At 40.8% G+C, this 12,709-nt stretch overlaps 1 protein-coding gene across 6 annotated transcripts in view; it reads left to right on the plus strand.

Moving 5' to 3' along the window:
- The window catches only part of LOC128705063 (centrosomal protein of 290 kDa), a 448,876-nt gene that overhangs the window by 390,901 nt on the left and 45,266 nt on the right, over positions 1-12,709 (plus strand). For all 6 annotated transcript variants that reach the window (XM_070085555.1, XM_070085557.1, XM_070085556.1 and 3 more), the window contains one exon: positions 7,188-7,287. In XM_070085555.1, the coding sequence (XP_069941656.1) occupies positions 7,188-7,287 (100 nt within the window). The remainder of the gene's footprint in view (positions 1-7,187; positions 7,288-12,709) is intronic.

The following is a 12,709-nucleotide window of genomic DNA, read 5'->3' on the forward strand; positions in this document are numbered from 1 at the left end:
AAATTAGAACTTAAGTGCCTCCTGGTGTTAGACAATGCCCCTGGTCATCCTACAGACGTGGCAGAGCGACTTTATGGGGACATGAGCTTCATTAAGGTGAAGTTTTTGCCTCCTAATACCACTCCTCTCCTGCAGCCCATGGACCAGCAGGTTATTGCAAACTTCAAAAAACTGTACACAAAAGCTCTGTTTGAAAGGTGCTTTGTAGTGACCTCAGAAACTCAACTGACTCTAAGAGAGTTTTGGAGAGATCACTTTAATATCCTCAATTGTATAAACCTTATAGGTAAGGCTTGGGAGGGAGTGACTAAGAAGACCTTGAACTCTGCTTGGAAGAAACTGGCCAGAATGTGTAGACAAAAGGGATTTTGAAGGGTTTGAGGCTAACCCTGAGAGGAGTATACCAATTGAGGAATCAATTGTGGCATTGGGGAAGTCCTTGGGGTTGGAGGTTAGTGGGGAGGATGTGGAAGAGTTGGTGGAGGAGGACAATGAAGAACTAACCACTGATGAGCTGATAGATCAACTTCAAGAGCAAGATGCCAGACCTGGGGAAACTGGTTCAAAGGAGGGGAGAGAGAAATTGAAGGAATTGCCTACTTCAAAGATTAAGGAAATGTGTGCAAAATGGCTTGAAGTGCAAACCTTTTTTGATGAAAATCACCCTCACACAGCTATTTCAAGCCGTGCTGGTGACTGTTACAATGACAATGTTGTGAACCACTTTAGACAAATCATAAAGGAACGAGAGGTACAGGCCACTATGGACAGATATGTTGTGCGAAAGAAGTCCAGTGACTCTGAAGCTGGTCCTAGTGGCATTAAAAGAAGAAGGGAAGTAACCCCAGAAAAGGACTCGACACCTCAAGTCTTAATGGAAGGGGATTCCCCTTCTAAACACTAACACTCTCTCTCCCCTCCTCCCATCCCATCAATCATCACCAGATCTTCAATAAAAGTAAGTGTCATGTAATTGTGCATGCCTTTTTCAGTTTGTGTGTACTAAAATTAACATTTCATGTGGTAAAAAATTTTTTTTTTCGTACTTTTGGGTGTCTTGCACGGATTAATTTTATTTCCATTATTTCTTATGGGGAAAATTCATTCACATACCGAACATTTCGCATAACAGCCAGCCCTCTTGCACGGATTAAGGTCGCTATGCGGGGGTCCACTGTACTTGCAACATCTGCCACATTACTCCCTTATCCACTATCATATGTCTTTTCTAAATCCATAAATGCAATGAAAACTTCCCTTCCTTTATCGAAATACTGTTCACATATATGCTTCAATGTAAACACTTGATCTACACATCTCCTACCCACTCTGAAACCTCCTTGCTCATCCGCAATCCTACATTGTCTTACCTCTAATTCTTTCAATAATAACCCTACTGTACACTTTTCCTGGTATACTCAGTAAGCTAATTCCTCTGTAATTTTTACAATCTCTTTTGTCTTTTTCCCTTTATATAAAGGAACTATACATGCACTCTGCCAGTCACTAGGTATCTTCCCCTCTTTCATACATTTATTAAACAAAAATACCAACCACTCTAACACTATATCCCCCCCTGCTTTTAACATTTCTGTCATGATCCCATCAGTTCCAGCTGCTTTACCCCGTTTCATTCTAGGTAATGCCTCAAGCACCTCCCCCAGACTCTCATCCTGCTCTTCTTCACTCCTAAAAGATGGTACCTCCCTGGCCAATGCATGAAATTACCACTTCCCTTTCTTCATCGAGATTTAAAAGTTCCTCAAAATATTCCCGCCATCTACCCAATACCTCCATCTCCCCATCTATGAACTCCCCTACTCTGTTTTTAACTGACAAATCCATTCATTCCCTAGGCTTTCTTGACTTGTTTAACTCACTCCAAAAATTTTAATTAATTTCATTAAAATTTCTTGACAGTGCCCCTACCACTCTATCATCTGCTCTCCTTTTGCACTCTCTCACCACTCTCTTCACCTTTCTTTTACTCTCAATATACTCTGCTCTTCTTGTAACACTTCTGCTTTGTAAAAAACCTCTCATAAGCTACCTTTTTCTCTTTTATTACGCCCTTCATCATTTCATCAATCACTCCTCCTTCCTCCTGCACCCACCCTCCTATAACCACAAACTTCTGCCCCACATTCTAATACAGCATTTTTAAAACTATTCCAACCCTCTTCAACCCCCCCCCCCCCTGCACTACTCATACTTGCACTAGCCCACCTTTTTGTCAATAGTTGCTTATCTCTCACCCGAACTTCCTCCTCCCTTAGTTTATACACTTTCACCTCTCTCTTACTTGTTGCCATATTCCTCTTGTCCCACCTACCTCTTACTCTAACTGTAGCTACAACTAAGTAATGATCCGATATATCAGTTGCCCCTCTATAAACACGTACATCCTGGAGCCTACCCATCAACCTTTTATCCACCAATACATAATCTAACAAACTACTTTCATTACATGCTATGTATATCATACCTTGTATATTTATTTATCCTTTTTTTCATAAAATATGTATTACTTATTACCAAACCTCTTTCTATACATAGCTCAATTATAGGGTCCCCATTTTCATTTACCCCTGGCACCCCAAATTTACCTACTACTCCCTCCACAACATTTTTACCCACTTTAGCATTGAAATCCCCAACCACAAATACTCTCACACTTGGTTCAAAACTCCCCACGCATTCACTCAACTTTTCCCAAAATCTCTCTCCTCTACACTTCTCTCTTCTCCAGGTGCATATTTTATTATTATTTTTTTTTATTATCACACTGGCCGATTCCCACCAAGGCAGGGTGGCCCGAAAAAGAAAAACTTTCACCATCATTCACTCCATCACTGTCTTGCCAGAAGGGTGCTTTACACTACAGTTTTTAAACTGCAACATTAACACCCCTCCTTCAGAGTGCAGGCACTGTACTTCCCATCTCCAGGACTCAAGTCCGGCCTGCCGGTTTCCCTGAATCCCTTCATAAATGTTACTTTGCTCACACTCCAACAGCACGTCAAGTATTAAAAACCATTTGTCTCCATTCACTCCTATCAAACACGCTCACGCATGCCTGCTGGAAGTCCAAGCCCCTCGCACACAAAACCTCCTTTACCCCCTCCCTCCAACCCTTCCTAGGCCGACCCCTACCCCGCCTTCCTTCCACTACAGACTGATACACTCTTGAAGTTATTCTGTTTCGCTCCATTCTCTCTACATGTCCGAACCACCTCAACAACCCTTCCTCAGCCCTCTGGACAACAGTTTTGGTAATCCCGCACCTCCTCCTAACTTCCAAACTACGAATTCTCTGCATTATATTCACACCACACATTGCCCTCAGACATGACATCTCCACTGCCTCCAGCCTTCTCCTCGCTGCAACATTCATCACCCATGCTTCACACCCATATAAGAGCGTTGGTAAAACTATACTCTCATACATTCCCCTCTTTGCCTCCAAGGACAAAGTTCTCTGTCTCCACAGACTCCTAAGTGCACCACTCACTCTTTTTCCCTCATCAATTCTATGATTCACCTCATCTTTCATAGACCCATCCGCTGACACGTCCACTCCCAAATATCTGAATACGTTCACCTCCTCCATACTCTCTCCCTCCAATCTGATATTCAATCTTTCATCACCTAATCTTTTTGTTATCCTCATAACCTTACTCTTTCCTGTATTCACCTTTAATTTTCTTCTTTTGCACACCCTACCAAATTCATCCACCAATCTCTGCAGCTTCTCTTCAGAATCTCCCAAGAGCACAGTGTCATCAGCAAAAAGCAGCTGTGACAACTCCCACCCTGTGTGTGATTCTTTATCTTTTAACTCCACGCCTCTTGCCAAGACCCTCGCATTTACTTCTCTTACAACCCCATCTATAAATATATTAAACAACCACGGTGACATCACACATCCTTGTCTAAGGCCTACTTTTACTGGGAAAAAATTTCCCTCTTTTCTACATACTCTAACTTGAGCCTCACTATCCTCGTAAAAACTCTTCACTGCTTTCAGTAACCTACCTCCTACACCATACACTTGCAACATCTGCCACATTGCCCTCCTATCCACCCTGTCATACGCCTTTTCCAAATCCATAAATGCCACAAAGACCTCTTTAGCCTTATCTAAATACTGTTCACTTATATGTTTCACTGTAAACACCTGGTCCACATACCCCCTACCTTTCCTAAAGCCTCCTTGTTCATCTGCTATCCTATTCTCCGTCTTACTCTTAATTCTTTCAATTATAACTCTACCATACACTTTACCAGGTACACTCAACAGACTTATCCCCCTATAATTTTTGCACTCTCTTTTATCCCCTTTGCCTTTATACAAAGGAACTATGCATGCTCTCTGCCAATCCCTAGGTACCTTACCCTCTTCCATACATTTATTAAATAATTGCACCAACCACTCCAAAACTATATCCCCACCTGCTTTTAACATTTCTATCTTTATCCCATCAATCCCGGCTGCCTTACCCCCTTTCATTTTACCTACTGCCTCACGAACTTCCCCCACACTCACAACTGGCTCTTCCTCACTCCTACAAGATGTTATTCCTCCTTGCCCTATACACGAAATCACAGCTTCCCTATCTTCATCAACATTTAACAATTCCTCAAAATATTCCCTCCATCTTCCCAATACCTCTAACTCTCCATTTAATAACTCTCCTCTCCTATTTTTAACTGACAAATCCATTTGTTCTCTAGGCTTCCTTAACTTGTTAATCTCACTCCAAAACTTTTTCTTATTTTCAACAAAATTTGTTGATAACAGCTCACCCACTCTCTCATTTGCTCTCTTTTTACATTGCTTCACCACTCTCTTAACCTCTCTCTTTTTCTCCATATACTCTTCCCTCCTTGCATCACTTCTACTTTGTAAAAACTTCTCATATGCTAACTTTTTCTCCCTTACTACTCTCTTTACATCATCATTCCACCAATCGCTCCTCTTCCCTCCTGCACCCACTTTCCTGTAACCACAAACTTCTGCTGAACACTCTAACACTACATTTTTAAACCTACCCCATTCCTCTTCGACCCCATTGCCTATGCTCTCATTAGCCCATCTATCCTCCAATAGCTGTTTATATCTTACCCTAACTGCCTCCTCTTTTAGTTTATAAACCTTCACCTCTCTCTTCCCTGATGCTTCTATTCTCCTTGTATCCCATCTACCTTTTACTCTCAGTGTAGCTACAACTAGAAAGTGATCTGATATATCTGTGGCCCCTCGATAAACATGTACATCCTGAAGTCTACTCAACAGTCTTTTATCTACTAATACATAATCCAACAAACTACTGTCATTTCGCCCTACATCATATCGTGTATACTTATTTATCCTCTTTTTCTTAAAATATGTATTACCTATAACTAAACCCCTTTCTATACAAAGTTCAATCAAAGGGCTCCCATTATCATTTACACCTGGCACCCCAAACTTACCTACCACACCCTCTCTAAAAGTTTCTCCTACTTTAGCATTCAGGTCCCCTACCACAATTACTCTCTCACTTGGTTCAAAGGCTCCTATACATTCACTTAACATCTCCCAAAATCTCTCTCTCTCCTCTGCATTCCTCTCTTCTCCAGGTGCATACACGCTTATTATGACCCACTTCTCGCATCCAACCTTTACTTTAATCCACATAATTCTCGAATTTACACATTCATATTCTCTTTTCTCCTTCCATAACTGATCATTTAACATTACTGCTACCCCTTCCTTTGCTCTAACTCTCTCAGATACTCCAGATTTAATCCCATTTATTTCCCCCCACTGAAACTCTCCTACCCCCTTCAGCTTTGTTTCGCTTAGAGCCAGGACATCCAACTTCTTTTCATTCATAACATCAGCAATCATCTGTTTCTTGTCATCCGCACTACATCCACGCACATTTAAACAACCCAGTTGCATATACGCTTACTATAACCTACTTTTCACATCCAACCTTTATTTTACTCCACATAATCCTTGAATTAATACATTTATACTCTCTTTTCCTGAAATAGGTTATCCTTCAACACTATTGCTGCTCCTTCTTTAGCTCTAACTCTGTTTGAAACCCCTGACCTAATTCCATTTATTGCTCTCCACTGAAACTCTCCCACCCCCCTTCAGCTTTGTTTCACTTAAATCCAGGACATCCAGCTTCTTCTCATTCATAACATCCACACCCATCTCTTTCTTATCAGCCGCACAACATCCACGCGCAGTCAGACATCCCACTTTGACGGTTTTCTTCTTCTTATTCTTTTTAATCATCATTACAGGAAAAGGGGTTACTAGCCCATAGTTTCCGGCATTTTAGTTGACTTTTACAACATGCATGGCTTACGGAGGAAAGATTCTTATTCCACTTCCCCATGGATATAAAAGGAAAAGTAACAAGAACTATTAAGATAAAATCAAAGAAAACTCAGATAAGTGTGTATAAATGTGTACATGTATATGTAGTGTGACCTAAGTGTAAGTAGAAGTAGCAAGATGTACCTGTAATCTTGCATATTTATGAGACAGACAAAAGACACCAACAATCCTACCATCATGTAAAACAATTACAGGCTTTCATTTTACACTCATTTGGCAGGACGGTAGTACTTCCCTGGGTGGTTGCTGTCTACCAACCTATTTTTAAAACTACAGAGCATCTTAACTTCTCTGATGGTACTCGGGAGTTTGTTCCACTCATCCACAACTGTTACCAAACCAGTGCTTTCCTATATCCTTCCTGAATCTGAATTTTTCCAACATAAATCCATTGCTGCGTGTCCTGTCTAGGCTAGATATTTTTAGCATGGAGCCTGAGAGGGCTAGTGATAACAGCCAACCAAAAAGAAAGTTGGTTGGGAAAAATTTATTCTGTACTCTAACAGATCGGCACTCGAACAGCCTTCTGGAACCAATTAAGTTTGAGTGCTGAGGTTTCACTGTATCTAGGTATCATAGGTGTGCTAAGGTATTGATATCATTGGGTGTTGGGTAATTTTGATGGTATTTGCAGGAGAAAAGAATATGAAAAATGCCACAGACTTTCCCTTTCTCAATTTTTTGTAGACACCTATTAAATGTTATAGAAACTTCTTCCTTATAAAGAAGTCCCAAATTATGTGCAGTTTTGTTTACTACATTACATTATACCCGACATGATTTTCAGGTGGAAGTTATGTCTAAACAGCTGGCCGCCTTAGAACTTCGAGAGTTGAGAGAAAAACAGAAGGCTGAACATGCTGCTATCATGTATCAACATATCAAAAGTATGTAAATGTATAATTACTGTGTAACTGCAATTTCTTTATATGTGTACACAGGTTGTGTGGTTTTTGTCTTTAATTCATTACTGAATTTGACAAAAACTGAAGCAATATTTTCCATAAGAAATAATGCAAATCCAATTAATCCATTCCAGACACCCAAAAATATTAACAAAAAATACATTTTATAGAAAATAACTATAGTTTTACATATAGAAAACAATGAGAAATAAATATAAAGCAGTAATGAAATGGATAAATGAACATTTAAATCACTTGTACATTGAAGACTCTTGTTGGCATATAGAAGACTGCGAGGAGGGGAGAGGGTGGAGAGAGTATTGTTTGGAAGGGGAATCCCCTTCCATAAGGACTTCAGGTATCAAGTCCCTATCTGGGGTTACCTCCCTTCTTTGCCTTTTACTGGCACTAGGACCAGCTTGAGAGTCACTGTACCCCTGTTGCACAAAAAATCTGGCCAGAGAAGTCTGTTTCTGGCATCTCTAAGATTTGCCTAAAATGGGACACGGCATTGTCATTGAACATGTTGCAGACACGGCTTGCAACAGCTTTGTTAGGGTGATATTTCTCCACAAGACTTTGCACCTTACTCCACTTTGCACAAATGTCCTTAATTGCTGGAACTGATTGTTGATGAGGACTTCCTATACATCCTGGCGAGATTGACCACACGTATGCCACTTTCATACTTTGCTACCAGTTCTTTTTTTATTCTATCATGTTTCTCACCTTCTTTATCAAAGGGCTGGCACTTGGAACTTTCTTTTGCCCCATGGTGGCTTATTTAGCAGTCGCACTCAATAAACAAGCACAAAAAATGATAATGAAATGCTTTGTATGAGCACAAAGGGTAATGCTCACTCAATGAGAAACAAAGCCAGACTGACTCAGAACGAGTGCGTGGGATGCTTTGTGTGGGCACAGGCAGGTGGACACATTCCGTAAGGTGGACGAAAACTGAGGTGATGAACGAAAACTGGGACAAAATTTTGAGAAAAAAAAAAAAAAAGTCGAACACTGAATTTAATGAAAAGCAGAGCAAACAAAAATCAAGGTTCCCCTGTACTTCAGTGTAGTATTATAAATCCTTTTCATTAACATATTGTTTGTTACACATGGTTAGTAATAAGAACATTAATGCCCAAAGTGCACATCATTTTTTTTTTTTTTTTTTATGTTGGCTGTTTCCCACTGAGGCAGGGTGACCCAAACAGAAAGGAAAACCCAAAAAGAAAGAAAAAACTTTCATCAGCATTCAATACTTTCACTATCACTCATACATAATCACTGTCTTTGCAGAGGTGCTCAGATACGACAGTTTAGATGTCCCTCCAAACTGCCAATATCCCAAACCCCTCCTTTAAAGTGTAGGCATTGTACTTCCCACCTTCAGGACTCAAGTCCGGCTTACCGGTTTCCCTGAATCCCTTCACAAAATATTACCCTACTCACACTCCAACAGCTCATCAGGTTCCAAAAACCGTTTGTCTCCATTCACTCCTAACACACTCATGCATGTTTACTGGAAGTCCAGGCCTCTCACCCACAAAACCTCCTTTACCCCCTCCCTCCAACCTTTCCAAGAACAACTCCTACCCTGCCTTCCTTCCTCTACAGATTTATGCACTTTCCAAGTCATTCTACTATGTTCCATTCTCTCTAATTGACCAAACCACCTGAACAACCCCTCTTCAACCCTCTGACTAATACTTTTAGTAACTCCACACCTCCTAATTTCCACATTACGAATTCTCTGCATAATATGCACATCAATATATTACGTATAATTCAGGTAACACTCAAAGGTATTTTACCGTGTAATGTACCTGGTTGCTTCATCACCTGGGAAGTGATGCAGTAACCATGTACTGTCCTGAATGCGCTCAGGCAGTGGCTTGTATTCTCTTTAATATACAGGTACACCACCAATTTTCCGGCACCCCTGGTTCCAGAGCTTTGCCAGATTCATTTTGCCGAACCAACAGTGGTCACCATCAGCACACACTAACTCGCTAATTATTCACTTCCCGTATGTCTTTAAAGCACCATGGACTGCTAGAACCTTAAATTAAATATTAAATGTAAATTAAATAATTAAGCAATTAATTAAACAAGATTTTTTAACAAGAAAATTTATTTATCAATCTGTTAGTTGATAGGTGTCATGATTACTGTCTATTTCACAGCTGATCATTTCATCTTAGATTTCTGATGCTCCAGGTGACATCTGGGGTACTTGAAGTTGAAGCCACAAGATGCACATTCTTTACTGGCCTGCGGGCACGGGAATTTCAAGTTCCCGCTCGTAATTTTGTCCGCTTTAAAGGACATGCCTGACCATCCTCTGGTGTACCTGTGTTATGTTGAACTTCTTAAAAGTACCACCTTAGCACCAGATACGATGGAACCTTTCTGTATGTACAGTGGACCCTCCCTTTTCGTTGGGCTCTGTTTTTGCTCATTTCAGTTATCTCCAAATTTTTCTGTAAAAATATTGGCTCAGTTTTTGTTGCTTTCCTCCATTCTCATCAGTGGTACAGTACATGTCTGAGTGTGCCGCGCACACAACCTTCCACACGCACATTCTGAGGAGGCAGTGTCGCTTGTTTATGGGTGAGTGGATATTACCCTGCGAACTCATAGGAATTATTTCATTTGAACATGATACATAGAAGCACAAAGAAATAGTGGTTAAGTGTAACATGCCAAAGCCCCTTGTATGCAGAGCATTATGGGCAGGCTTAAAATTAACTTAAGATTAACTATGCAATGATATATTCAGTGGTAAACATTGTTGTAAATAGTTAACAATTAAGCACAAATGAGTATTTCAAAGACAGGTCATATGGTCATTTACTGTGTTGCTGTGCATTCAGTAGAATGGAGTATTCTGTTAGGTAATGTAATTAAAAATAAAGTTTGATTGGGTCACAGGTTAAACATTTGAGATACAATTATTCAGTATTTATTTAGTTGTGGGTAAGTTATTTTTAAGAAGAGACTTGAATTTATAAACAGACAGTGTTTCTTTTATATTCACAGGTATTGAATTCCAAATTTTTGGGCCTTTTATGTGCATTGAGTTTTTGCATAGTGTGAGATGGACACGAGGAACATCAAAGAGTGATCTGTGCCTTGTGTTATGGTCATGTGTTCTGTTGAGGTTGGTAAGGAGACGTTTGAGGGGAGGGTTTATATCCGAGTTAAGTGTTCTATGTATGTAGTAGGTACAATAATAAGCATGGATGTTTTGTATGGCGAGTAGGTTTAGAGTTTTGAATATTGGTAGTGTGTGCTGCCTGTAGTGGTAATTTATCATTATTCTGACTGCAGCCTTTTGTTGGGTAATTAATGGTCTGAGATGGTTTATTGTTGTTGAGCCCCATGTACAAATTCCATAGGTGAGATAGGGGTAAATAAGTGAGTGATATAGGGCCTTGAGGGCTGACTATGGAACATAGTACCGTATCTTCGATAGTATGCCTACGGTCTTGAAAATTTTCTTGGAAATTTGTTGTATATGTGTTTGAAATTTGAGTCTGTTATCAAGGTGGATTCCTAAGAATTTTCCCTCTGTGAGCTTTGTGATAGGTGTTCTGTTTATCATTATGTTAAGAGGGACATCTGTAGCTCTGTTACCAAACTGAATGAAGTAGGGTTTGTCAATGTTGAGAGTAAGTTCGTTAGTCCTCATCCAGGTAGATATTTTCTATAATTCAGTATTCACAGTATTGGCTAGCATGACTGTGCTCGAGTGAGAGAAGACGTATGTAGTGTCATCTGCAAATAGTGTGGGTTTGAGTAGTTGCGATGCATTTGGTAGGTCATTTATGTAAACGAGAAAGAGAAGAGGGCCTAGGACACTTCCCTGTGGGACACCAACTGTAATTGGCTGTGCCGAAGAGTTTGCTCCATTTGTGTACATATATTGGCTTCCGTTGCTGAGGAATGACTTTAGGTAATTGAGGGAGTGCCCTCTTATACCATAGTGCTACAATTTTATGTAGAGCAAGTCATGGTCAATTGTATCAAAAGCTTTACGTAAATCAATGAAGATCCCCAGTGGGACTTCTTTTTTCTCTAGTGCAGTGTATATTTGTTCTAGCATGTGTATAATAGCATCATTCATATTTTTATTAGGCCTGAACCCAAACTGACAGGGGTTGAGTATGTTGTGGGAGATGAGGTAGGAATAGATTCGCCTATGAATTCATTTTTCGAAGATTTTAGAGGGAGGGTGCAAGTTGGATATTGGCCTATAGTTATTCAAGTCTGTTTGGTCTCCTCCTTTATGGATCGGGGTGACCCTTGCTATTTTGAGAATTGTAGGAAAAGTAGAGGATTCGATGGATTTGTTAAAAAGTGTTGCAATGATTGGTGACAACACTTGCGACTCTTTTTTGTATATAAAGGGTAGTAAGGTATTTAAATCTCCTGTCGTGTTTTTTAGTGTGTTGATAATAAAGGAGACTTCTGTTGGGTTAGTCGGAGCTAGGAACAGTGTATTCGGGTAGTTGCCAGTGAGGTAGTCATAGGGTGGGGTATTTGAGCTTGGGATTTTATTGGCAAGGTTTTTTCCTATGGTGGAGAAGAAATCATTGAGTCTGTTTGCTGTTTCAGTTGGTGGGAGTTGGGGCTCATCTGGTTTTGTTAGTTTATTGTTTCTTGCACTTGTTTATTTTGTGTGACTGCTAAATAAGCCACCATGAGCCTAAACAAAGCTGCTAGTGCCAGTCCATTGGTAAAGGTGAGAAACACGATAGAATAAAAGAAAAAGCTTGTAGAAAAATACGAAAGTGGTGGTGGTTGAGGGCAGTAGTGATGGTGGTAGAGGGTGGTAGTGGTTGTGATGGTGGTAGAGGGTGGTATTGGTTGTGATGGTGGTAAAGGGTGGTAGTGGTTGTGATGGTGGTAAAGGGTAGTAGTGGTTGTGATGGTGGTAGTGGTTGTGATGGTGGTAGAGGGTGGCAGTGATGGTGGTAGAGGGTGGTAGTGATGGTGGTTGAGGGCAGTAGTGATGGTAGTAGAGGGTGGCAGTGGTTGTAATGGTGGTAGAGGGTGGTAGTGGTTGTGATGGTAGTAGAGGGTGGTAGTGGTTGTGATGGTAGTAGAGGGTGGTGGTGATGGTGGTATCCTGGAGTTTACCTGGAGAGAGTTCCAGGGGTCAGCGCCCCCGCGGCCCGGTCTGTGACCAGGCCTCATGGTGGATCAGGGCCTGATCAACCAGCCAGTTACTGCTGGCTGCATGCAATCCAACATATGAACCACAGCCCGGCTGGTCAGGTACCAACTTTAGGTGCTTGTCCAGTGACTGCTTGAAGACAGCCAAGGGTCTATTGGTAATCCCTCTTATGTATGCTGGGAGGCAGTTGAACAGTCTTGGGCCCCTGACACTTATTGTGTT

Source organism: Cherax quadricarinatus, chromosome 16, assembly GCF_038502225.1.
Source record: "Cherax quadricarinatus isolate ZL_2023a chromosome 16, ASM3850222v1, whole genome shotgun sequence".
Classification (NCBI taxonomy): domain Eukaryota; kingdom Metazoa; phylum Arthropoda; class Malacostraca; order Decapoda; family Parastacidae; genus Cherax; species Cherax quadricarinatus.